Genomic DNA, 27,637 nt, shown 5'->3' on the forward strand with positions numbered 1-27,637 from the left:
TGGCCGGCTCTCCCCGTGGCCCGCCCTCCGCGTGGCCAGCCCTCCCCGTGGCCAGCTCTCCCCGTGGCCCGCCCTCTCCCCGTGGCCGGCTCTCCCCGTGGCCCGCCCTCCGCGTGGCCCGCTCTAGGTGCTCAGCCTGTGCCACTGTTGGAGCAGGTCTGTGCCGTCATCGTGAGGTTCTGTTTGCCATGCCACCAAGTGCTCAGGCCTGTCCGACTCTGTGCCCCCGTGGACCGCACCTGCCAGTCTCCTCTGTCCACACAGATTCTGTGTGACGTCTGTTCGATTATCTACTGGAGTAATTTATGCCAAAATGTGATTAAAAAGTCTCATGTGCCTCCCTCCCCTCAGGTAGCATGTTTGCATTACTGCAGCAGCTTTAAGCAAATGAAGCGCCTCAGATCCCTAGGCCTCGAAGTGTCCCACAGGCAGCAGGCCAGGGGTTTCAGGAGCCCGGTGGCTCTCAACGCACCAGCCCGCCAGGCACTGGGGCAGGCCTCAGCAGAGACACACAGCACACCCTCTCCCTCTCACCTGTCTGCACGCACGGGACCGGCGCCTTCCTGCCCGCCTCCCAAAGCGTGTGGCACGCGACAGTTTCTCAAAGGAACAGAAAAAGCACAGTTTAATAATGGGCCTAATGTCCACAGTTCTGCAGCTGGGCCTTCCTTTGGGGCCTCTTCTTTTAGAACTAAGTGCCCGGTTAGTGGTGGGGGCACAGAGCTCACCGAGGCAGAGTGGGAAGTGTGGTGCAGGAAGCTGTGAGGGGAAGGGAGGCTGAGGAACGAGGTGGGGAGTGGAGACCCGGGAGTGAAGTCACAGGTGCGCCTGAAAGTGAGGCGGAGAGAGATCTGCACCTTGACACAGGTTTTATTCAAAGGAAGAGAAGGTGATTCAGAGGTGGAAGGACGCACCGTGGGGTCTGCAGAAGGGTGTGGCCGGTCACTTCTTTTTTGCCTCATCTCTGGTCCCATCTCTGTTGGCTCAGTAGTGGCGGCCGTGACATGGTCCCCGAGGGGCCACTCCATGCTGCCCGCCTCCCTCTCCCAGTGGACACACATGTGTCACTTCAAACCATTTGCTGACATTCAGCTTCTTCCAAAAAAAGTTTTTTCAGGTCCCCCCCACTTTTCAGAGGTGAGAGTAGAGTGTCACTTCCTTTCTTAAAGGTAATCAACTTTTAACTCTCCGGTTGTTTAAAATTCGGAAGTTGTAGCCACTGGCTGCGGATTACGGGGTGTGTAATGGGATTGCATTCTGGAAGAGAAGCGCGAGGTGTGTTGAGAGGCATGATGGCAGGGGGCCAGCATGGCAGGCTCTGAGGCCGGACCTCAGTACCCTCCACTGACCGTGCAGCCCTAGGCCGGTCACTTCACCCTCCGGCCTTCAGGTTCATCTCCTGTATAAAGATGGAGGTCATCAGTACCGTAACTAGAAGAATTAAGTGGCTTTCATGAAAGGAGCTTAATATAATCCCTGACATTTAGCAAATGCCACATAAATTGTTGCTGTTAGGAGAACTAAATTGAATGGCTTCTGTGTTTATATAAACAGAAAGGTGGTCAAGCAGTTATTCCAATTAGAAGGGAGGAGAAGGCAGTTATTCTCCAATACACAGTTTCTGTAACTAAAATTCAAGTTTTACTGCTGTTTTCCAATTGCTGTGCTAAACAGTTTACATAATTGTCACAACAGTCTTTAACAGATACTTCCTACTTTACAGATGAGAAAACTGAGGCCAAGCCTAAGTAAATTTCTAAAGGTCCAAGAGCTAGTGAATCATCGATGCAGTGTTTCAGAATTGCTGCTTTCAACTACTCCTCTGTGATGCTCCCCGAGTGTGCTTGCAGCCATCACTGACACATATGCTGTGCAGTAATAAGATAGAATTCTGTTCTTTAGCAGAGCATAATAAGGCAAATGAAGTTGGCTTCATTTATCCCCAACCCCTGGGTTATTGGCTTTCTTCCATGTGTTAGAATGAGGAGCTCTCAGGTATTCTCCTAAGTGCTGACAGTTATTTGTGCCTCAGTTTTATCCAGACTGGGGCCTTCCCTGGTGGCTCAGTGGTAAAGAATCAACCGGCCAATGCAAGAGACGTGGGTTCAGTCCCTGGGTCAGGAAGATCCTCTGGAGAAGGAAATGGCAACCTACTCCAATATTCTTGCCTGGGAAATCCTGTGGACAGAGGAGCCTGGCAGGCTATAGTCCCTGCGGTCGCAAAGAGCTGGACACGACTTAGCGACTAAACAGTAACAATTATCCAGACCCAGTGGGAAAAGAAGCAAATATTTCTTAACTCCTTTCCTACTGAGGGATTAATCTTGGCTGCAAGCAGTGAATGGCATTTGGGATAAAGCAACCGGCAAAGGAGAACACTGGCCCAGCCTCCTGGTTGTCCCTGGTTCATCACAGTATTTGCTCTGAGAGGCAGCATCGCTCCAGAGCAAGCTGCTCGCTGTTGTAATTTCCAGAGAGAGCAAAGAAAATGTGCTGTCTCCAGTGCCTGCTGGCATTGGATTTCCCGTAAATATTCTCTGTGCTTGTTTCATCCTTAATTAGCCTGTCTCATACTGTGTACAACTTGTAAGAGACCCTTGGTATACAGTTAAAAGTTTGAATCTTCAAATAAGATTACGAAGCAGACCTAAGTGGAGCATCTCCATGTCCTTTTGGCAGCCAGCAGCATTCACTGCGCCGTTCCTCTGCACCTGGTAAGATCAAGTTATCTCCCATCAGTTCAGTTCAGTCACTCAGTCGTGTCGGACTCTTTGTGACCCCATGGACTGCAGCACGCCAGGCCTCCCTGTCCATCACCAACTCCCAGAGTTCACTCAGACTCATGTCCATTGAGTCAGTGATGCCATCTAGCCATCTCATCCTCTGTCGTCCCCTTCTCCTCCCACCTTCAGTCTTCCCAGCATCACAGTTACCTTCTGTGACACCATGCCAGCCTGTTAGGAGATTCCCCATCTCTGAAGTCCTGTAGGATTTGCAGTCGGTAGCACACTGGCTCACGTTGACTTGTTCTCTGGCAGTTTCATGTGCGGAGAGGCAGGGAGCATTAGTCTCCTGCCGTGACTTACTTGGGGCGAGGCAGCTGGGAGCTAAATAAATGAACAGAGAGGGGAGAAGGGACAGAGGTGTGTGTCTGCCTTATCTCCCAAATTAGATTGTCAGCTTCTCAGCCCAGAGACCGCATCTGTGGTTCCTATCTCCTTTAATACTTTTTAGACTATTAGGCAAAGGGTGAGTATGCAGTGCATGCTTATTGCCTGAAGGCCTGAGGTTTTATTTTAATTCATAGAGTATGCCCAAAGATACCATTTCCATGCACTTGAACTTCATGCAACCCACAACACTGAGTTGAAGGTATCTCTAAATTAGTTTTAGCTTCATCCCTCATAGAACTGAAATCCTCATTTCAGAGGACAAACCCCACCGGTGCTGCAGTGAAGATGGTGTAAGTCGTTGCACAGCACAGGCCTTACTCTGAGGAAAGGTCTGACACCAAAATTCTGTAAATGCCTAAACAGCTACACTGAATAACACTCACTCTGACCAAGAGAAGTGGCGTTTGGCCTGAGGGGCATCACCCGGCCCCCTGGCCAGGACTGGGAGGTGCGCCCTGCGGTCCACCGTACCTCTGTCCAGTCAGGTGACCACACGTCAGTGATACATTTCAGGACCTGCTATTCTGCTCCAGTGATCTGTAATATATCTGTTCTACTTAACTGTATTGATGATGATATCTTTCTAGTGATATTTAGAATCAGGTTAGGTGAGTCCTTCAACTTTATGCTTCTTAAAATTGCTTGGATTATTCTAGAACTTTGCAATTCCAGATCCAGTTTTTTTAAAAAAATGTACTGTAGTATAGTTGATTTATAATGTTGTGTGAGTTTCAGGTTTACAGCAAAGTGGTTCAGTTACACATATACATGTATCTACTCTTTTTTAGATTCTTTTCCCAAGGACACTCAAATAAGTCACAGAGCTGTTACTCATTCCGGCCATCTAGGCCACAGGTAGGACGTGGCATTCCTGAGCACACAGAATGCACCTTTATAGAAAAGTTCCTCCCTACACATTAGAATGAGCCAGTACTTCACCACCACTCACTCTAACAGCAAACCAGACTCCCTCACTCTTCCACAGAGCTGGGAAGCGAGTTGGTGGTTTAATTCTAACCTTGGGCTTCTAAGCTTCTCCATGTGAAACTAGACCTAACGAATAAAGCTAGTCTTACCAGGTTAGTGAGGCAGAGGATGTCACTTTCCTTTCTTGATGTCTTTAGCTGCTGTTGGCCAAGTTTACTACAAAGATGTACAAGGCTGATTTAGCTCCCCGAGGAAATGCCATATTGCCAGTCAGCTGTTGCTAAAGTCAGTGCTCAGGGTACTTCCTGTGTTACAAGACCAACTGTATAAATTAGACTACAGTTTTTCAGAAGTCTTGACTCATGTTGGATATGTAGAAGTGCATTCCAAAGATAAATATATAAAACCATCTCAGCTGAAAGACAAGCAGGTTGTTGATAGTTCCTCAAGAGAAAAGAATTACAAAGCAAAGCACAGAACAGACAACCCACCTTCAGCAGGGATCACTCCTAGAATAAAACTGTGTGTGTGCATTCAGCAAGCTCCTGCTGAGCACCTGCTAGTGCCCGGTGCTATTCTGGGCACTGGGGTATAGCTCAGAACAGCACACCACCTCTTCACAAAGCCTTCACCCCAGCAATGCCCACCTCCCCCTTCCCGCATTAGTTTACCCTCTCTACACTAGTATTACTGTCTGCACAAGTTAGAGGGAAAAACCCTTTGACCTGAAAGGCTCTCTAGTCGCCTCCTCATTTCTCCATACGCCTTTATAGAAAACTTACTCAAGGGTGGCTAAACCTCCCTGTCTCCACTTCTTTCTTTCATTCTCATTGAACATGCACCAGTCACACCATCGTACCCACCGCTCCTGAGACTACACTTGTCAGTCTCATTAAATCCCACATTGCTGAATCTAATGGCCAGCTCATCGTCCTCATCTTGCTTGTCCTCTTAGTAGTAGCTGACAGTTACTGTCTCATTGCTCCTCGAAAAGCCTTCCTCACTTGGCTTCCAGGACACCAGCTCCTCTGTTGGTTCCCTCCCTGCCTCACTTGCTCCTCCTCAGCCTTCTTTCTTCAGTCCTTCTCTAAGTCACAGAGTTTCTGGAGCGCAGTCCTTGAATCCCCTCTCTTCTGACCTCCAGACTCACACACCCAACTGCCTACCCAACGTCTCAGACTCAGTATGTCCAAAAGCAGACTCCCCACCTACAGTACTGAGTGCGTTTTGACTGCATGGGTCCGTCTAGTCAAGGCTATGGTTTATCCAGTGGTCATGTATGGATGTGAGAGTTGGACTGTGGAGAAAGCTGAGCGCCGAAGAATTGATGCTTTTGAACTGTGTGTTGGAGAAGACTCTTGAGAGTCCCTGGGACTGCAAGGAGATCCAACCAGTCCATTCTGAAGGAGATCAGCCCTGGGATTTCTTTGGAGGGAATGATGCTGAAGCTGAAACTCCAGTACTTTGGCCACCTCATGCGAAGAGTTGACTCATTGGAAAAGACTCTGATGCTGGGAGGGATTGGGGGCAGGAGGAGAAGGGGACGACAGAGGATGAGATGGCTGGATGGCATCACTGACTCAATGGACGCGAGTCTCAGTGAACTCTGGGAGTTGGTGATGGACAGGGAGGCCTGGCATGCTGCGATTCATGGGATCGCAAAGAGTTGGACACAACTGAGTGACTGAACTGAACTGAACACAAACACACATATATCCAAAAAAAAGAAAAATCTAAGAAACAAAAATTGCTTAAATGACATAGGAATTTCTCTCACACATTTAAAAGAAAAAATCTAGACATACAAAGTCCAGATCGTGTATGGCGGGCACACTTGTCATTAGGGACCTGGGCCCCTTGTCTCGTTACTTCTCCAGCTTTAGTGTGCTTCCTCTTTTCGTTGGTGGGAGAGAGAAATGTAATGGTCCTTCCCCTCTAAAAGAAACTTACTAGAAATCCTAGACAACTCTTCTGCTTGCAGCTCATTGGCCAGAACTTATATCATGGCCAGATCTCGCTGCAGGGGAGGTTGGGATGAATAGCATTTTTTAGCTCAATGAGAATATATTCAGCTAAAAATGGGGGGGGGGGTGGGCAGGGGGGAAGGTGAAAAAGAGTATTAAATGGACAGTAGGGAGCAGCTAGCTGTGTCTGCCATGCTCTGAATCTGGTTCTCCCCCAGTTCCCCGTTCCCTTGTCAGCCACATTCTCCCAGTTGCTTAGGCCAAATGCCTTGGGTCAGCCATGGCTCTTTTTCTCTCCCAGTCTACATCCAATCCACCAGCAGATCCTCCTGATTGTGCTTTCAGAATAGATCCTGAATCTGATAGCTCTGACCACCTCCTCACTTGCATAGTGCAGGCTGTCATCGCCTCTTCTGGACTTCGCAGATAAGCTGCTTACTGGGCTCTCTGGTTCTGCCAGTCCACTCTCCACACAGTAGCATATCATCCTTCAAAACCTAAGTCACACTGTGTCAGTCCTGTGTGCAGAACCCCGCCTACCTCCTAGCTGATAAAACCCAAGGGGCTTAGTATTAAAGGGCCATGCATCATTTGGTCCTGGCTCACTCTGATTAAATCTGTCTTCTCGCTTACTCATTCCACTCCAGCTCTGCTGGCTTCCTTGATGTTCCTTGAATATACCAAGTATGGGCCAATTTTAGGGCCTTTGTATCTATAAATACTATTCCTTCCACCCTGAATGCTCTTCACCTAGAGATCCCCATGGCTTGCTCCTTAGCTTCTTTCAGATCTTTGATCAAATATCACATTATCAAAGAGATCTTTCCTAACAGCCTATCTAAAATAGGATTCCCTCTTGGAAATCTTTTTCCCTTTATATAGCTCTTTTTCCTCTTAGCACTCAACACTGTCTGACCTTTCTTCTGCTATTCTGTGTGTGTGCATGCTCATATGCTTTATTTATATGTCTATATATAAACATCTATATTACATATATGAATCTGATTATTGAGCGTCTTCCCACTAGAACTAGAGTGCAGACGTGGTCTGTTTTGTTAACCACCATCTTTCTATTAGTTAAGGGAGGTCAAGATAGAGTTCTCTGACAGAGAAATGTAATGGGTACTTCCCTTTTCTTTTAAAGAAACTAAAGAGTTCTGCTTATATCTCATTGGCCAGTATTTAGATTATGTGTGGAGCTAGCTGCAGGGGAGGTTGGCAAGTCTCACAGAAGTCTCAGTTGAGCTAAGAATGAATGAAGAGGAGTGAGCTATGCAAAAGTCTAGAAGGCGAGCACTCCAGGCAAAGGGAATAGCGAAGTGCAAAGCCCTACTGTGGAAATAAGCTTGTCATGTAGAAGGGGTTTGTCCTATGTTTGGGGACAAAACAAAGTTGAGTGTGGCTGGAATAAGCAATTATGGAGATACCGGAACACGATAGAGGCTTCCCAGGTGGGGCTGGTGGTAAAGAACCCCCTGCCAATGCAGGAGACAAAAGAGACTCAGGTTCGATCCCTGGGTCAGGAAGATCCCCTGGATGAGGGCATGGCAACCCACTCCAGTATTCTTGCCTGGGAAATTCCATGGACAGAGGAGCCTGGCGGGCTAAAGTTCATGGGGTCGCAAGGAATCAGACACGAATGAAACAACTTAGTCAATTTAGTACACACGCAGAACAAGGTGAGAGAGGCAGGGCAGCTCACCAGGGAGGGTTTTGCATATCCCAGATGCAAAAAGGGAAAAGAGAGAGAAAGGCACCAGCCTCTTTGGCATCTCAGCCATTCTCCAGCCTTTGGGAAATTCCAGGGATACACTGCCAAAGGCACACGCAGCTATTTAAGTAACTGAAAGTAAAGAAAATTTAAACGTTCAGTTTCCGCATCGCACCCGTCACATTGCATGTGTTGAGTAGTCACGTGGTCCGTGCTGCCTACCAGCCAGCACACACAGGGCCCGCGGGGCCGCATACACCCTTGTCCCAGAAAGTTCTGTTAGTGCAGCTCTGGGATAGCCAGTCAAGAGAGGAGTAATACGGAGCCTGCTTAGTCTCTCCTGTGGCTTCTCTCTTAACCCTAGAATCAGTGCTTTCTGTTTCAGTGGAAATGATGCCTGTGGCGCCTGGATTAGCATGTGGCCCGTCACATGTACATGTGTTATCATGGTAATTTTTACCTGTGACAGAGAGAAAGACTGGAAACTCACATGCATTCTTAACCTCATTACGAGCACACTGCAGATGTGAAAATGCAAAGTGTGGAAGCCATCCATGTGAACGGCGTTTTCTGTGTCTTATTGTGACCTAGGGATCTTGCTGCAAGAAACTGCCTGGTTGGTGAGAATAACGTGCTGAAAATCAGTGACTTTGGAATGTCTCGTCAAGAGGACGGTGGTGTGTATTCATCTTCTGGCCTGAAGCAGATCCCCATTAAGTGGACGGCACCAGAAGCGCTTAATTATGGTAAGAAGGGACCCTTCCTTTCTGGTGGTCAAAGCGGACTCCGTCAGCATGAAACAGTCACGGGCAGAGTCCCGGAGCAGAGCAGAGCACAAGCGAGAATCAGCTGAGGGGCAGCACACGGGGTGTGTGTGTTCAGACTTTGCACACTTGAGGACAGACTTAATTCAGCGATTTTATTGATCAGATTTCTGTGTGAGATTGCTAGATTTAAAAGATGGATAGAGTTACAAGCACTGGTAAGTGTGAGTGTGCATCTGAAAGTTTCTATCGTGATCCCAGAAAAAGATTATTTCTATTTTAATAGTCAGATTAAACCCAGAGTCAAAGTGTTGTGTGGCTCTGGACCATTTCCTTTGAATGCCTTATATTTGGTCCAATAACCTCATCTGATGTTAGGTTCCTGAAATACTGAGTCTGTAGTTTCTCTCTGAAAAACTGACATGGTTTCTTAGCATCTCAGTCTCTGGAACTTGTATAAATCTTTTGGGAAGAGAGAGATGGAATATGTGTGTGTACATATCTAAATCACTTTGCGAGGACATTTCGACTCAACTACCCTCCAATGTAAAATAAAAATAAAATTTAAAACATATCATAAAATTATTCTTTGTTAAAGTGAAAAGTACTTCATCATGAAAAATTAATATAAAGTATTTACAAAAGTCTTAATGCCTAAATTAAAGACAGGTAATTTAGAAAAAGCTTTGAGGTAAAATTCATGTGACATAAAACTGACTGTTGTAAAGTGACCAGTTCAGGGGCGTTTAGTACCTTCACAGCGCTGCACAAATCCTGCCTCTCTCTGGTTCTAAAGCATCTTCCTCACTCCAGAATAAAGCCTTACACCCGTATTAAGAAGTCACTCCCCCAACCGCTGGCAGGCTCAGACCTGCTTTTGGTTGCTATGTATATACCTATTCTGCCTATTTCATATAAATGGAATCATATAATGTGTGACCATTGGCATGTGACTTCTTTCATCTAGCGTAAGGTTTTCAAGGTTCAACCATGTTATAGCATGTATCATTATTTTACTCCTTTTTGTAGCTCAATAATATTCTGTTGTATGTATCTGCCACAGTTTATTTATCCGTTCACCCACTGATGTGTATTCGAGCGGTGTTTGCCTTTTGGCAGTTGTGAATAGTGCTGCTCTAAACACCTGTGTACTGGGGTTTATTTGTGTACCTGTTTTCAACTAATTCTGAGTACACACTAGGGAATCTGGTAATTCTGTGCTTAAGTGTTTGAGGAACCACTGAATGTTTTCCAGATCAAGCTTTGGAATATGATTGTTTTGGAAGTCAGTTGGGATGGATCCAGACACCACAACCAGCTTTGCATTTTGCACGTCAGCAATGCTATGGAACAGACATGTGCAGGCAGCTGTCATTGTAAGAAGTTGACTAAGCTGTTCTAGTTTCCAACAATGCAGTTTTTTAACCTAACACGTCAGGGACACTAAGCCTCACCCTTAGTCTGTCTTCCCGTGTGCTGGCGAGAGAAGTGCTGGTGAGCTTTGAGGAATCCCACCACTCCTCAAAACCCACAGAGCATGGCAGCCCTGCTGTTTCCCACACTGATTCTTCTCTGGGGTGGTCATTATTCTGAGGCTATATTCCTAACGACAGCAATCACAAGACGAAAGAAAGGACTGTAATCTTTTTTTTAATGGAGACATTTTCTTAGATAATGAAAACTGCTAAGCACCTTCTTGTTGATTCTTACAGCAGCCCTATAAGGGAGCCAGTGCTGGACTAGGGAGCCGTAAATACTTATCAGTAAAATCCACTCTCTACAATGTGTTCTTAATCCTGTCTGCCGGATTCTCTATATTACATTGCCTTTAAAATCTCTCTTACTGCTAAGCAATTATGCCAGTAAAATTCAGCCTTTTAATCAGGGCGTATTTTAGTTGAATTTCAAGCTGACTAAAGTATTTACCAAATACTTTAATTCAGAATTCTAATTCCAATATCTGTAAGAGCCAAATCTAAATTTAGCATGTCATAGAATAAAGACACGTTTCCCTGGTGGCTCAGATGGTAAAGATCTGTGTGTGATGCTGGAGACCTGGATTTGATGCCTGGGTTGGGAAGATCCCCTGGAGGAGGGTGTGGCAACCCACTCGAGTGTTCTTGCCTGGAGAACCCCATGGACAGAGGAGCCTGGTGGGCTGCAGTCCACAGGGTCACAGAGAGGCAGATGTGGCCGAGCAACCAGGTGCAGCACACGTGAAGGTCTTTGCTGGGCAGTGACAGACTGCTTGTTCATGTTACTTTTATAAAATACTGAACAGCACACCCTCTCATCACAAACTGAAATGGCTTAAAGACATAAACCTAAGTCTTTAAGACAACATACAACTCCTAGAAAAGATCATAGGAAAAACATTCTCTGACATAAGGCATACCAGTGTTTTCTAAGGCCAGTCTCCCAAGGCAATAGAAATAAAAACAAACCTAATCAAACTTCCAGGCTTTTGCACAGGGAAGGAAACTAAAAACGACATGAGAACACAACCTACAGAATGGCGGGGATGTTCAGAAGTGATGCAACTAACAAAGGCTTCATTTCAAAGTATGCAAGCGGTTCATACAACTCAACAACAAATGAACAACCCAATAGACCTTTTTCTTCCTTCCTTCTTCCCCCAAAGGAAAGAACCCTTTCCTTCTTCTCCAAAGAAGGAAAACAAATGACCAACAGGCACATGAAAAGATGCTCAGCATCACTAATTATCAAAGAAATGCAAATCAAAACTGCAGTGAGGTACCACCTCACAGCAGTCAGAATGGCCATCATTAAGAAGTCTACAAGTAAATGTGGGAGAGGGTGTGGAGACAGGGGAGGCCACTGTTGGTGGGAACGTGGCTGGGTGCAGCCACCATGGAAAACAAGACAGGGGCCCCTCAGAAGACCAAGTGCAGCATCACCACGTGATCTAGCCAGCCGACTCCTGGGCACACACCCAGACCACACTCTAACTCAGAAAGACGCACGCACCCCTGCGCTCACAGCAGCAGTGATCACAGCAGCCAGGACAGGGAAGCAGCCTAAGCCCATCCCAGGCGGGTGGACACGGAAGACACGTCCCACGCACACAGTGGGCTGGGAGAGAATGGAATGACGCTGTTTTCATGACATGGGTGCGACTGGAGACTGTCGTGCCAAGTGAAGTAAGAAAGAGGAAGACAGGCAGGCACCGTATGATGCCCTCACATGCGGAACCTGAAACATGGCACACATGAACCTGTCTGTCAAACAGCGCAGACGTAGGGAGCAGCTGGCAGTGGCCAGGCAGGAGGGCTGGGGTAGCAGCTGTGAGCTTTTATGCACAGAATGGGGAAGCAGGGCCCCACTTTATATGTTTATATACAGAGAATATTCAATGTCCAATGATCAACCATAAGGGAAAAGAACATTTTTAAAAAATGTATGTACATGTGTAACTGAATCATCTTGCTGTACAGCAGAAATTAATACTGTAAGTCAACTATACCTCAATAAAAATATTGATAAAAAAATTTTAAATGCAGAACAGTTTAGGTGAGGGAGAGATGTCTAACAGGATGAGAAGGAAGTCAGGAGTATTTATTACCCAATCCAGTGAGGGAGTTCCTGAGTGTGTGTGCATGTCTCGGCAAACCTGAGAAACATTTTAGTTCTCCCAGAATAAAATTACTGAAGATTGGCTCTAAATCCTAGCATTTTTTAACAAGAGAAAATATATCTTACGAAAGTCTTACTTGTTGTTCTACATGGAGATGTAATTTAAAGCATGGCTGCTATAATTAATACTATATTGTATATCTGAAAGTTGCTAGAAGAGTAGATCCTTAGAGTTCTCATCACAAGAAAAAGAATTTTTGTGACAGTGGATGATAGTGTTGACTAGACTTACTGTGATTATTCTGTAATATATACAAATAGTGAATCATCATGCTTCACAACTGAAACTCATATAATGTTATATGTCAATTATACCTCAATAAGAAATACTAAGTAATTCCTTAAAATAATCCAGTTAAAACCAGATTCAAAAGTCAGGTCACAGGGTTAGGTTATAAGCTTTCACTTCCAGAGTGTGATCTTGGTTTACAGAACAAGTGGCCATTCTTGACCTCTTCCCAGGTATCATCTCACAAAAGGGCATTGGGTTCTCTTGGCTGTACATGTCCTTGAAGAGCTAATTAGTCTAAACTTGTGGCCATTGAATGATTTTCATAAAAAGCTTTAATTCATTGGATGTCAGGCATGAAAACAGTTGATGTACAGACAAGGCAACTAATCTTGGTACTGACTCGCATAGTGAATGTCCATAATTACTGTCTAGTAAGAAGGAAACTAATTCACACAGCTGGAGACGATGATCCTCCAGAACACTCCAGTCTCTGACGTCAGAGCAGTTAGCATAGCAGTATTGTGCTATTTCCTTGTACTGTTTGCAAGAAAGAGAAAAGGCCATCCTACTCAAATTAACAAGACCTTTTTAGAGGCCAGGCATTTATAAATCCGGGAATGGCAGAAGTACTTTGGAAAATCTTGGAAATTCATAGCCTTTTTGCTTCCGCTCCTTGATGTCACATTCATTCCAGAAAGTATCTTTGTTTGGCTTTTATCTCTGTGTTTGTCTAGAAGATTACCAAGGGGAGAAAACAAAACCAAGAGCTTAGCTTATGTAATGCAGTAAAACAGGTGCACCAAGATATTTTGACAAAACAAGGTACCATGTAATTTAAAGAAGTTGTTTTTATCAGCGAGCTATGTTAATTTCTACTCTATTCAAAACACAGAAAAATGAATTTTTCATAAATGAAACTGTCAGTGGAGAAAATGAGACCTTTAGGCATGTAAGAATATCTGTAAACAGTGATGAGTAAAAAAACTGAAGTTAAGAAACTTTCCTTGTTGCTCTAACTTTGTAATTTCAGTAGAAAGAAATTGAATGCAGGCAGAAAACAAAATTACATAACTCCCAGCTTATTTAATCTCCTAGGCATTGATGTATACAAATTTATATCTTTTTTAGATAAACCATCCGGCTCATTTAGAGGCCACAGAGAGAGTAAGCGTGCATACTGAGTGAGAATGTGCTCTTGGTGGGGGAAGTGTGATTTGGAAGGTGGTTTGGTTAAACTAACAACCTGAAGACTGTTCATTTAATTGGTGTATTACTCCTCCTGGAAAGCAAAACTAGGCAACAGAATAATATCACTAATTGTTGAGTCCCTGTTAAGTTTAAACCTGTGACTGACACAGACATACACAATCAGAAATTGTCACCTGCTTACCCAGTGTGCTGGCTGTGATTTGTCCGCCCTGCAGGGAGATACAGTTCTGAGAGTGACGTGTGGAGCTTCGGCATCCTGCTCTGGGAGACCTTCAGCCTGGGGGTCTGCCCCTATCCCGGAATGACAAACCAGCAGGCCCGGGAACAGGTGGAAAGAGGTGAGCTCAAGACACAGGGTGGCAGTGTTCACGGCCGACACCGGGGCAGGCTGAGGCTGCGTCTGCATTTCCCGGGCAGAGGAAGGTGGTGCTGTTTGGGTGCGTGATAGACACAAGTGTGTGTGCGTGTTTAGTCACTCAGACATGTCCGACTCTGCGACCCCATGGACTGTAGCCCACCAGGCTCCTCTGTGCATGGGATTTCAAAGGCAAGAATACTGGTTGGGTTGCTGTTTCCTTCTCCAGGCATCGAAGCCAGGTCTCCTGCTTGGCAGGTGGATTCTTTATCACGAGCTATCAGCAAAGCCCAATCGAAAAGGTGTTGGTACATCTACTTTTGAACCTGAAGGATGGTGTGGATCTTACACGACAGAAACCAACCACAAAGCCTTTGAAACATCCAGCGCCTTGGAAATAGAAGGCTCTAGGCTCTTCTTCCACTGCCTTTGCCTAGCACAACCTCTGCAGGGCTGTGCCATTCACTCTCTTCCAGGGAAACAGTTAAGAGGCTCAGGAACAGTACCTGTTCTATGCCAAATAAACACTGTTAATGTCCCTACTAATTGAAAGGTAGTTAGATTTCAGGAAGAAGTTGACAGTCTTGTAACAGTTCTAAAGGAACCCCATGGTATTCTCAGACCAAAGGCAGGCCTGAGCATGTGATGCTGACACCCTCGCGTGGACCTGTGTGTCCACGGCTTTCGACAAATGCCAGCGCCCTAGCTTCAGGCCCCCCACGGGGGCATGGTTGTAGGGTTGGGGGCAGGAGGGTGACTTGCCAGCGTCCTTCCTAACGCTGAGGACATGCGCACAGGCACACACATCCCACCCAGCAGCCTGCTGGGACACTGCCTGGTGACTCTGAATTAAAGATTCTTCTCAGCTGTAAAGCAATATGACTTGTATTCATGCTTGTTTCACTTTTGAGGTAATGTTTCTAAATCCTCATCCTCTCTTCACCTTCAGAAACCTGAGCTGAAAGGTGATTAAAAAAAAAACCGCCCGTAGCATCTACAAGCTAACACTTAGAGCAGCTAAAACATGCATTTGTATGTGAGTTTCTCACATCAGGCTTTGTTCATTTGTCACAAACACAAAATGGGTTCGTGGCACTAGAAGGTAATGATGTTGCTCTATGATATTAAAACCAGCGTTACTTACAGAAAAAAAAAAATCAGCCTCCCCTAAAATGGCATTTTTGTTTCTGTTAACCGACAACGTACGGTACTGCAAACTGCGCGATGCCCTGTGTGAACAGTGGTGTCTGATTATCCCCGTCCTAAATTCTCTGTCCTTCTCTCGTGTCTTCAGGATACCGGATGTCAGCCCCTCAGCACTGTCCAGAGGAAATATTTAAAATCATGATGAAGTGTTGGGATTATAAACCTGAAAACCGCCCCAAGTTCAGTGAACTTCAGAAAGAGCTCGCGGTCATCAAGAAGAAGATCACGTAGTGACGGAGCAGCGTGGACGCGGCCTCTCCTCCCGCAGAGTAATACTGTTCTCCTTGTTAACCATGAGTGTATACCGTGTTGTGTGCAACCGTCTTCTAAGGTTACTTTTTTATTAACTTTTTTAAAATATGTACTGTTTAAGGGGAAAAAAAAAAGGCAAAGGCATTGAAGCGCAGTCCTTGCATGGGCGCTCCTAGCTCAGCCCCGCGGGAGTGGACAGGCTCGGGCTCCAGCGTGCCGGAGCCCACCCGTCCTGCCCTAACGGGCCGCTTTCCTCCAGGCCTGGCTCCCCGCTGCCGCCCCGGCTGCGGACCCCGCTCCGTCCGTGCGTGCGCCGCCTGGCACGCCGTGTCCGCGAGGCACGTCCCGACCAAAGTCAGCTTTCTGCGCCGCCAGGGCAGGAGCATGATGGTAAATATCACTTCACACAGAACTGTTCAGACCTCCCCGGGGTCTTCTCTCCTTTCTCGCCAGAAATAAGCATAAGAACCCTCCCGTTTCTTCCTCCGAGTAAGGCTGTGGTTTCCCTCCTGTTTTGTCGGGGATGGTGGCTGGAGTCCCCTCACAGAGCTGGCAGTTGAGGCCGCGGCTTTTAGAGGCCGTTTTGGACGGCTGTGACCTGTGGCAGAGTCGTGCCTCCACACACACACAGACACTCACACACACACACACAGACATGCACACGTTATGATCTGAATTCATGAGCAAGGTTCTGAGAAATGCTTTCAGGAGCTCTTAGATACAGCCTTCTCGGCAACCAGAAATTGTTTAGGGAAGCTCCAAAGCACAAGTCCACAAAAGTCACAGCGCCTTTGAAGCGCCTTGATTTGAGAGGAGACATCTCGGAATGCAGTTCCTTTCATCCACGCCACTTTCCAGGGCTGTCCGAACTGAATGGTCCTAGTTCATAAACACATTCCTGTGTGTGCACCCATGGGCACGTGTGCACACTCACCCCCCCAACACACACACAGATGATACCAGGAAGTCAGGCAGGTGTGAATTTGGAGCGAACAGCTCTGAAGTCCAATGAGCATTATCAAGGAGGAAGCTGTAGAGGCGGCCCTGCTTTGTCCACTCTCTGTTCATTTACTCTCACATGGCTACCTGGGAACTCTTACCGTTAGCTGACAGCTGTGAGCGCAGTGGAGATGCGTCATGGGGAAACACTGCTGAGTTTAAACTAGGATTCTCTTCAGCTGACTCTTAGCCGCATCCAGGGAACTTACCCCATCCCATGTTCTGTATATAGTTGCCTCAGGAAACACGTGTGTGTGAGAGACGGTCACGCTCAGGGGTAAATGTGCCTGGGAGCTTTTAGTGCGTGCTCCAGCCTGTGTCCAGATGCACAGCAGTGATCATTTGGTCTGCGTTCAGTGCAGGCGCTTATGGGATGGAAATGCCTCCTGCCCCATCCACCCGCTTGCTGCCCGGGAATATCACTGCACACGGAATAATGGTGAAGAGAAAAGGGGCTGTGTGTGCGAGTTTCATACATGTTTCATGATTACCACATCCGGACTAAAATGAAAGCATAATAAACTTGCCCTCAAAAATAATGCAGTATACTAGGCAACTTCTTTTAAAAGCAGCTTTGTTTCCCTTCTGTCAAATATGACGAGTAAGTGAAACCTTCTTTTGATGGCATAAACTGCGGTAGATCACAGCACAGACTCAAGATTAAGAGCTCTGCTCTACACTCACTTGCCAGCTTTCAAAAGCAAGAATAAAATAGGGACCTTTCTGCCCTTTGCCAATGCTTCCAAGTGCACTTCTGTAGCATTCTTTATTAAAAACAAAACAAAACAAAACAGCCTCCCATCACTTAGCAGCCCCAAAGCTTAGCTCTCAGCAAAGAGAATGAAGGTTTGGGCTTTAATTTTGTGAACAAGACCTGAAGCTTAATCTTTGCATTCTGGTGGAAAGAACGAACACGGCTTTGATATTTCACTCATCCAGGCCGTTAGAATTTACAATTCACATCATAACTCTATGCTTAAATTAAAGAAGCTTTTCGTAACATCATGACATCTGCAGCATTTAAATTCTATCTTATTCTGTGTCCCAAAGCAGGCTGTGGTATAGTTCAGGATTAATAACTTCTTTCAGGGTCATATCAGTTGTATAGACTATTCAGTTTAATATAGGCACATGCATTAAGAAAAACTTATGCAGACCATTTTTTTTTACCATTAATTTTGTTGTGCTTGAAGCATAATTTATTCATCCCTTCTGTCACTGATAATTATTGGAATTATGTACTTTAGGAGGCTAATCCATACCCAGAAAGCTCACATGCAAATACTCCTCTGAATTTGCAAGTTGATGTAGGGAAAGAAGCTTCAGAAACATACAAAATAGACTTGTTTAGTAAGAAAACAGTGGTAACCAAAACTGCCACTGGTCTGAATGTAATCCAGCCAGGTCACAAATCTTTGTGTTGTGAATGGGTTTTTCAAGTGTGGCATCTCTTCTCCTGTTCCGTTTCTGTCGTCATTCCTTAAATTTATGACTACAGAGTAGGGGGCAGGTGAGCCCGGGCAGCTGGATCCTCCCCTGCATTTTTCTGTCTTGAGTTACCAAGGAACCTGTATGAGAAATAGACAGGTAGGTCATCATTTTTCAAGGAAAGAAATCTTTTATTGTCAGGTAGGCATTTATTATCAACACTAGAAACCTAAACTTATTTTGTGTTCCACGTAACCTAAGGTTACTTCCCAAAGCCGATATTCTCTTTCTCTTCTAGGAAATAATAATAAAGGGTGTGAATAGGCTTAGTTTAGATGCTCAAACCCGGAGGTTTCATTTCAGTCCATTCTGTCACTTTCTCTTTATCTCCCAAATTTAATAGTCAATATAGTTCTTCATCCATAATCCACCATTCTATCACAAATACTCTATTATTGAAGCCTCTCACTAGCATTATCAGTGTAGAACATGAGTCTGATTGTTTCAGCCAGTTTTCATATTTCACAACTTTTTTCATTTGAGGGTCGTTTTTCAAAGAAAAGAAAGTGTTCAGTCATTGAAACAGTCTTCATTTCCTTTAAACCACAGTACGATTTTCTTGCGTATGTGTAACTCATGTTTCAGTTGTGCCATATGGTCTTACATAAAGCTCGGCCGATACCACTAACATAGCTATAGCTTCACAACTCCGGTGTGACGCGTGTCACGAAGGAAGTGTTTTAGTTACATGCCGCACACTGAGGACCTTACAGTGGGGTAAACAGAAACAGCAGCGCAGAAGGTCCCGTCGAGGCCGTCCTTCAGTCTCCTCGGTCACACCGCCCCCTAGTTTATTCCCGTGAGTCGGGGCGGCCTGAGAGCCTTCCTGAGTGTGCCCTTAACTTAAGGTTAAGTTGTTTGCCTTAACCTTCCTTTTACATATGCGCACTCCCCCATCACAAGATTGGTATTTTAGATGTTTCTTATCAACAGAATTGACTGTCTGTAAACACTGTTCTGAGTCACATGGAGACTAATTTTTGTATTTAGAAGGTCACAGCCCTCACTCAAACAGAATAAATGTAAAATACAAAAGACAACAAAGGGGCAGATAACTGCAAAAGACACGGTTTCTTTGTGTGTTCATATGTTAATTAAAGGAAAAAGATTTTATATGAAAATGAGTTTATATTACACTTCCATTATACTATTAAGTTAGCATGAAAGTTTACCATTAAAATAAAGTGTTACCTCTTTTATTACTCTGATTTGCTTATAAATACCAGAAAAATTTTTATTAAATATTTTAGTTTTATTTATTTTCTCTCTTTTGAGTTTCATATCAAGTCTGAATACTGTATTATTTGGGAGGATCCAAAACCACATCTTAATTTCTGCCAAAGAAAATACACTGATTTAAAAGTCAGGATTTCACGTACCATGATTACCTACTTGAAGGAGATACTGGTACAGTTGCAGAGTCCCATAAAATTCTCCTTTAGAAGGCGATGCTATAATACAGAAGGTGTGTAAACTATATGTCTCAGTCATAATTCGATTTAAGGAAATATTTATTACCCCTTTGAAACCATCCTACTGCCTCATGCTGATTCAAAGGTTACCTTCTGAATTGTTAAGTGTAGACATTAAAACTCACTTAGCTGCCTAGTAAGGACTGAGATTCTTAGCTGGGAAGAAAACCCTACTGTACTAAATTCCTGATCACTTTAAATTGTGGAGAAGTGATGAGCATAGGCTTCAGCGCCTCTGCTAATTAGGCGCCAAGGCGAGCGTGTGCAAAGGAGGAAGAGAAAGATTCTTCCGCAGCAGGAAGATGCAGCCCCTACGGAGATTGTCGGGTAGTTAAAGCGGAACCAAGACTCTGACGGTGTCGCCGGGGGGCCTGAGGAAGGCAGGGCCAGCAGGTCAGCGCCTTCCCTACGCAAAGTTTAGCAGAAGCAGAGAGGTCACCCGCCAGCGTGGGGCCTTCGTGCAGGCGACCCAGCCCCTCTCCCGTCCACCGGAGCGGTCTCCCGTCCCTCGTTGCGAGCCTATGCCGTGCTGGCTGACACACGCTCACTGTCTGGCCGGCTCGCAGATTTGGCCACGTGTGTTCAGACTCATCAAAGTCTCTCTGTGTGTGTTATTTATCTTGTTTCGTAAACTCAATCTCTGATTATTAACACCTTACTAGAAATCTGGTTGCAGCGGGGCCGGTCAGGTAGAAGGGAGAGCATGCTGAGATCAACGCTGCTTCACCTTGTGGCGAATGTTAACTCGTGGGCCCCGAGAGGCACCCCAGAGACGCCTTCTGGGGGTGAGCTCCACTCTGGGAAAGCGTGCGGTCCAGCAGGGCAGGGGGAAGATGACCACTGAATAGCGGCGGTCCTCGTCTTTACACTGGTGGCGTGGGAGGGAGAGCAACTGGGGCACCGTCCTAAAGCCCATCTCTGCAGAGCCTGGCCAGCCAAGGCCAGACACGGAAGGCAGAGCAGAGACACCGGGAAGGAAGACCGAAGGGCAGAAAGCCATCACAGAGAAGCAGCGCGGTGACTCAGGGGCTCACCCGCCAGCAAATACATGCAGCATCAGTGAGGGAGGGCAGCCCTCAAGGGGAGTTTTGAGCTGCTTCCCGCTGTATGTTACTAAACTCATGTAGGTCTCAACTCCCTGCGACATTTCTTAAAGGACAGAGTCAGCCGTTGATCTGATTTTCTCTGCATTCCCTGTACTCAAGAGGAAGCAACCGCTGCATGGTTCTTCTGGAAGACGGCAGACACGAGAGGTTCAGCCCACCTCTTAAGCAGCGAGGAGCTGAAGGTGGTGCACGTGTGGCTGAGGGGATCAGCACTGGAGAAGAGCGCCCACGTTGTATTTTATGCAAGAAAAGATCCCTCCTGAGGGGCTCCTGCTTGCAATGTAAACAGATTTCCGCTTCCCTCCTTGCCAGCAGGCTTGTAGGAGCTTCCAAAGAAGAACGTTTAGGAGTCACTAAAAAGATTCACATCTTGAATTCAGACATTACCTTCCCAAACGTCACCGCTGAAGTCAGAAGATATGAGTGTTCTACGGAGGAATGAAATGTTCTCAGTAATGGCAATGACCCCGGCAGCAGCAATTTGTAATTTGTAATAAGGTAGCAGCCTTACCCATTCGGGAGCTTTTTCTCAGTATCTGCCACGTCAGGTTCAAGGAACCCTGCTGGGTGCTAGTTTGTCTGTTTTCTTTCTTTTCTTTTTTTCTTTCTGGTTGGTACTGATTTTTTTTCTCTCATACTCAGTTTCTTAATCTTTTTAACGAAACAGAAGAGCCTTCTCTCATCAGCTTTTATCAGACAGTGTCTTCATCGGCTTAGACCGAAGAGCTCTGGTGCTCAGGGTCCCTCCCAGGGAGCTCCCAGGCATCCACCCACCAGGCCGACTGCACACGCTCTGCGAGAGGCCCCGGGGCAGATGCAGCTGGGAACACCGAGAGGCCATGTCATGGTCTCTGGAGGACACAGGACGACTGGGTGGTGTGTGCGTGACCACTGTCAGCTCTTGGGAGATGGTCCCAGGACAGAAGGACCACCTTCCCCAGGCAGACGCGCCCTGGGAAGCAGCCTGCTGACTTGGCCGAGGAAGCTCGTTAGGTGACCTAACACCTCCCGAGAAATGTCAAAACACTAGTGGCTGTTTTCAACCTCTGGGGGTTTCAGTCTCCCCACTCCACTCAAAACACTAGTGGCTGTTTTCAACCTCTGGGGGTTTCAGTCTCCCCACTCCACTCTTCTCTGCCAGGAAGTTTCATTGTTTCCTTCACTCTCTCTTGTCAGGAAATGTCTGAAAGTATTTCGGTTGTACAATGTCAAAGAGTTTTTTCATCACTTCAGGAAAGAGGGTAGCAAGTATGAAGACTCCAGTTTAAAACAAGGCATCCACCTAGAGACTCAGACCCCAAAGCGCCATAGTGTTGCAACCAAGCTCTGCCTTCCAGGTTCTCCCAGAGCAGTACTCTTCTCCAAAGCCAAACATCACTGTCCTGGCTGTCGATAACATCTTAGAATGAGCACCTTCCAGAATCTATCCAAAGCAGATTCTAAAATGACACACTAAGAAACAAGATTTCAACAATTAAAGTGATAACAGAAACACTATTTTCATCTCTCTGTACTCTCAGTTAAAACACCCATGAGAAAACTGGAACCATCCAGGCAGTTCATCTTAGCAGCAGTTAGTGTCTTATTTTGAAAGAATAGGACGGATGTCAGTGGGAAATAGCAGTGTTCTGAGCAACACAGGATGAGTATAAGATGGCCGTTAAAAACCCTAAATCCCAATTCCCACATTAAAACAGCAAAAATCTGAGGGTGAAAATCGAAGTTGTTTCTAAACTTACTAATTTTCTTCATGTCAAATTGTACAACCTTGGTGGGGGTTATCTTTTGGGTGACCTGAAAGATATTTGTGAAGCAAAAAACTAAATCCCCTCCCTCCAACCCCTGATAGGAACTTAAATTTCTAAGTGCCCTGGATTCAGAAACTTAAGGGCTAAGAGGGAATCTGGAATGTTATTACTGAGATCCCAGGCAAGAGGACCATCCTGGCAGTTTTGCAAGCTTGTTAATCCATGTTTTTGTTTTTTCAAACATGAAGACAGTGGGGTGGGGGGTGGGGGGCAAAATACTATTACCTAGAAATTTTCCTTCGGCAAATAGTTTGACTTGGTAGAAATAAACTTCCTTGCCTGCCATTAAGAAATGCCCAACTATTGTAAATAAGTGCAGAGGGCATGGTGCCCACAGCCACGCTTACTACTACTGTGAATGTTTTCCCCTAATCCAAAGCATAGTAGGTATTATATTTAGATGACAAGATGCTATGGCGGCCCATTCCCTGCTGGTCTGATTGCTTTGTGGAAGACCAATTCCAACAGAAATGAACTTACTTGCCATGATTTCTCCTTTGATCCTAGGCCTTTCACGCTTGAAATGCACAGAAAATATACATGTTTTAATGGAATTCACTGTCTTTGACTTTCCTGTCAAAGAGATTGGTTCCAGAAGGCTCACCTGATTCCCCATAACAAGTATGTTTTATAATCCCCTGTGATTCTAAATCCAATCCCAGCTATAGGTTTTGAGCATCAAATCAAAATCAAAGATAAAGGGGAACTGCTAGACAGGGGTTTTGGTTATTTCAGATTCATGACCAAAGTGGCCAGAAAACATGAAACTCCCTCTTGCTTGATGACCATTTCACCATATGAAGTGTCAGTTACCCCATGCCGTCCTGCGACAGAACCAGACTCTCACCATGGACCACTGGCCGTTTTCCTTCTGCATTGAGGTTTCCTACTGAAACAGCTTCACTAGTCAGAGGCGTATAGATTTTATGTTTACTTTATGCTAAATATACTAAAGCAGACAGCCTGCTTAAGTAACATGAATCCAGCAGGGCTTGGTGGTGGTGTGAGTTCTGTTGACTTTACAGTATGGTTTCTTGGTGTTTTCTCTTGGTTTGGTCTGGTGGGTGCCCTGGAAGATTGGACCTCTCTGAAGTCATAGCCATACAACCACATAGGTTTAAGAAAAGCCATATAAATACAGGAGAATCAGGTCAAGTTGTCACAGTCCCGGGAACAGCCCTGACTTCTTCAGGGAGCACAAGCACACAGGAAGCAAAGACAAAATGTATAGATGTTTTCTGGGCCGTTGGGCGGTGGCACTCTGGCCCAAGCTGGACAGCCCCTGGCGCGGGCTGCAGCGAGTGCAGCAGAAACGTGCCTTTCTGGGTTGCTTCCGCTCCCTTGTGTTAGAAGACGAGGGTGGGGTGGTGCGGTGGGGACGGGCCTGCCCTCGGCCCCCCACGGGATGGGCCTCCCGCCGGGAAGCATCGTTTTGAGCTGGGTGCTCTGGGCTACGGCTTCCTTTCAGTGCCAATGTTGTCAAGTTAAAGCACCTGTAATCTTCTGTTGTTATTTTAAAATAATATATTTGTGAAGCAGATTAAAGAAACACTGGAAATAGGGTGCCTCTCATTAAAAGCTCAAGTGTAAGACACACAAGCAAGGCCTTTGGTGAGTTTGTCTGTCTTTGTAAAACAAGTCTGAAAGTGAAAGATGGATATCTGGGTGGGTAGCTGTCTTGTTTTTTACCGTGTTTAATGCGGATCTGTATTTAACACTTATTTATTTGTTAGTTTTACATTCAGAAGAAATACACTTTGGCTAACATTGTAGGATGTTTTTAAATTGTTTTCTACTTTTTTAAAACATAATTTCATCGTTTTTGTACACGTAGATCATTTTTGAATAGCCCCTTTTTCCTTTCCAATAGACCAATTACCGCTCATAGATCGGTGGGACTTTTTTTTAAACTGTATCCTTATAATAAATGTAAAATATTTGTAGCAAACTGTGCCTTGTCTTGTTTAATCTTTCCGTCGTGTTTATGTTCCTATTCCATATAAATATTCTCTAAGCAGAAGAAAAGGGAGGGGAGGTTTCCATGGTAACTGGCCTCCTAGGGACGAATAGTGCTCAAGAAATTATTAGCTTTCAGTTTCTCTGAAATGAAGACTATGCGTTCCGATGACAATGGGCGTGTGTTGCTTCCAGTCTGATCACTGCTTCCTCTGTTTAGAAATCGAAACTGAAGTTCAGGTCCCATTTCTCTGTGCGGACTGGCTGTTTGCCAGGGTTTCTGCAGCTGTTGCGTCGTAGCAGGATTTGTTTAGACATAACGAGGATTCAGGGGAGAAAGGTGGCTGAGAGGGATGTTTGGAAAGAGACTGTGCACGCCACTGCTGCATGGCGGTTACCCGGATGCACCTTTGACGGCTCGCGTTCGGGGCTGAGCGGGTCACGGAGCCAATATTCTGGACTTCTGTTTCCCGTTCAGTCAGCAAATCGATATCTTTCTAAAACGCAGGCTGTGGTATTTACACGGGTTCCCCTGCGTTACACCAGGCCCTGCCCCCTCCTCTTGTATTGGGAAGGGCAAGCACAGCCCTCTCAGAAACCCATGTTTCCCTCGGGGATGGGGAGGTGGGGGTGTGCAGCCGCCCCAGCCTCTTGGGCCGACAGAGGCCCCGCGGCCCGCTCCGAGCCGTCTGCGCCCGCCACACTCTGCGTGTTTGTGGCCCTGGTGAATCCTTTCACCGCAGCTCCTGACCGTCTGTCTGCGATGGCATTCTCCTCTCCGGCAGGTTTGACTTCTGACGCAACACCCGACAACCCTGTGCTGTTAGACTTCAGTTGAATAGGACCAGGTGCATCCGTCACCAGGGGATGTCGGCTGTAGGACGGGAGCCCCACTCCCAGTTCAGATGGACAGCGTCTCTGAAATTCCCTGCACTTCTTAACACCCTACCCTTCACCGTACCTCCCTCTCTGGATAACGATTTCTTCAGATGGTGGTAATGTGTGAAAAAACATGGATGGAAGAATTCGTTTCTGTTAATTAAAAGTATCGGTGATGGTTCCTTCCGTGAGAAGCTGAGTCTCCATAAAGTGTGTTTTTTAATTCCCCATATCTTCTGCGATTGGACTGACCAACACACTCAGGCTCAACTCGAATACACGTCAGCCAGGCTGCTGCTGCTCCTGCAGAGGCTTCTAGAGTCAAAGCGGACACCAGGGGGCCTGGGAGGCCTGTTCTCATCCCTGGCTGGGCCCTCACTAGTCTGCGATCTTGAACAAACCGCATCACTGTGTAGGCCACAGTCTCACTTATAAAACAGGTAGGACTAAATTATTACCTAATATTAAACTTTGTTTTTTTTAATTTGGCTTCTCTGAAGGCATCCTGATTCCCTCTTCAGTCTCTGGTGGCTCCACTAAGGAAGCCCCAGGGCTGATCCGTAATCCTTCTCTATTAACCCAGCTGGAGCCTTTCTCCCAGACTGAGTCTTGAAGGACAGGAGGCGCTGCCGCAGGGCACTGCTCCTGGGAAAACCTTGCTTCTAGGAAACGCGCCCCAGAGCGCCCCGGTTTCCTCCCATTCCCAAGCTCATTCTCTACCCTCCTGTTCACCTTGGGGCCTCCGGATGGCCTTCTAGCTCATTCCTCTCACTAAGCTCCCCAGAGGGCACCTCTGTGGCCTGCAGCCCCAGATCCAGGCTGATAGAATGAACCTCTACAGGGACGCCCCTTCTGGCTTTGAGAGCCTGTGATCTCCCAAGTCTTCACGGGGTCACTGTGGAGTCCCAGGCCGAGTCTGCTCTCTTGCTTTTATAGAGTGGCTGTCAGAGTCCAGAAGTGATGAGAGGAAGGAAGAGTCCCTGAAGGTTCAGCCATCCAACGCGCTGATTATGCAAACTGAGCCTTTTAACATCTCCCCAGCCCTGGACATAGGTAATTCAAAATTATAAATGTTTCTTTTGCAGTCTCCCTGCGGTGACAGAGGCACCATAGGATAGTTAAGTGATAAGGTCAATGGACTAGAACGTTGTGAGAGGCTAATTGATCCATCACAGCAATATTAATGCCTGGAATTAATAGAAAAATAAATGTCACCAGGAACTGAGATACTGACCACCTTAGAGGCTATTCTCCCGTGGCCTCGTCCCACCTTCCACTGGGGCTGGGTCTTGTTCAGGGTGCAGAGGGTCTTTCCCCTCCTGAAAACACATCCAGGCCCCACACACTTCCCTGTAGACCTGGGAAGTGAATGAGTAATTGAAGCCTGTTGGGTCTTTAACCCCAACTTTCCAGGCAGCCCCTGCAAGCCTTCCCCCGTCTGCAGTCCCCATCTCGTCCCCTGCCAAACCTCAGGGGAAAGTATGACAGTGAATGGCACAGCGGGACTCGAAGGAACACCGCGAGGGTGAGTGTGCCTTGGGAAAGGGCAAGAGTGGGAGAGGGCAGAGGGTTTGCCCACACGCCCCTCACTGGAGCGCCTGGTGCAGCGGCCGCATCCCAGAATCCGGGTGTTCTCACTCCCAGAACTGCACGCGAGTCTTCCAGGGAACGCCGATCAGAGACCAGAGCGTCTCACTGGCTGTGTCTGAATTACTGCCTCTTAACCTCGATCAAATCAGGGGATAGGCAGCCATCTGCCCAGCCAGGTTCACTCCTAAATTTCTCTTTATATCAAATCCCAGTCTCTCTCCTATATTGCCCTCATGCGTATGGAAGCTTAGAAATGCGAGACCAGCAAATTCACAAAAGCATCCACCCTCTTCCACTTCACCTCTCTCCCAGACTTCCTGCTTTCCCCCCTCCTGCCCATCCTTCCGCTTGGTTTGAAATCTGTCCTGCATCAGATACCCTCACGGTTTACCCCAAAGCAGACATTCCAGGAAAACAATCATTGGTGTATATTAAAGTATATTCCTCAAGTACTAACTAGGGAAGACCAGAGTCCTCTACAAGGTTAAACATAAAAAAGGAAAATTATAAATTTAAAAAGTCCAATTATGAAGAGCAGAGAAAGAAAGGAAGGCAAATATCTAGATTCATTAATAGAAGAAACCGACAAGGACTTAATCTCCAAAATACACAAACAGCTCATGCAGCTGTTGTCAAACAAGCAACAGCCCAATCAAAAACTGGCAGAGAATCTAACAACCCTGCAAATCAACTATACGCCAATAAATTTTTTTTAATGGGCAGAAAATCTAGATAGACATTTATCCAAAACAGACATAAGAGACGGCCACACGGCACATGAAAAGACGCTCAACGTCGCGCAGAGAAATGCGAATCGAAGCTGTAGTGAGGCAGTCTGATGTCAGCACAGTCAGCGAAACAGTGCAGCACCAGCACAGAGAAAGAAGCGCAG

At 46.2% G+C, this 27,637-nt stretch overlaps 1 protein-coding gene across 9 annotated transcripts in view; it reads left to right on the plus strand.

The window, feature by feature from the left end:
* Window positions 1-19,189, plus strand: part of FER (FER tyrosine kinase) — a 458,023-nt gene extending 438,834 nt beyond the window's left edge. For 7 of the 9 annotated variants that reach the window (XR_015168399.1, XR_015168400.1, XR_015168396.1 and 4 more), the window contains 3 exons: window positions 8,367-8,521; window positions 13,850-13,972; window positions 15,284-19,189. Coding sequence is in view for 3 of the 9 variants with exons in the window: in XM_086413354.1 (XP_086269480.1) it covers window positions 8,367-8,521; window positions 13,850-13,972; window positions 15,284-15,426 (421 nt within the window). In the remaining 6 variants the exon portion in view is untranslated. The remainder of the gene's footprint in view (window positions 1-8,366; window positions 8,522-13,849; window positions 13,973-15,283) is intronic. The other 2 variants (XR_015168401.1, XR_015168397.1) reach the window with 1 other exon arrangement.
* Window positions 19,190-27,637: the final 8,448 nt, after the last annotated feature.

Source organism: Bos grunniens, chromosome 7, assembly GCF_055505025.1.
Source record: "Bos grunniens cultivar Pamir isolate PY7600 chromosome 7, Bosgru_T2T1.0, whole genome shotgun sequence".
Lineage (NCBI taxonomy): Eukaryota > Metazoa > Chordata > Mammalia > Artiodactyla > Bovidae > Bos > Bos grunniens.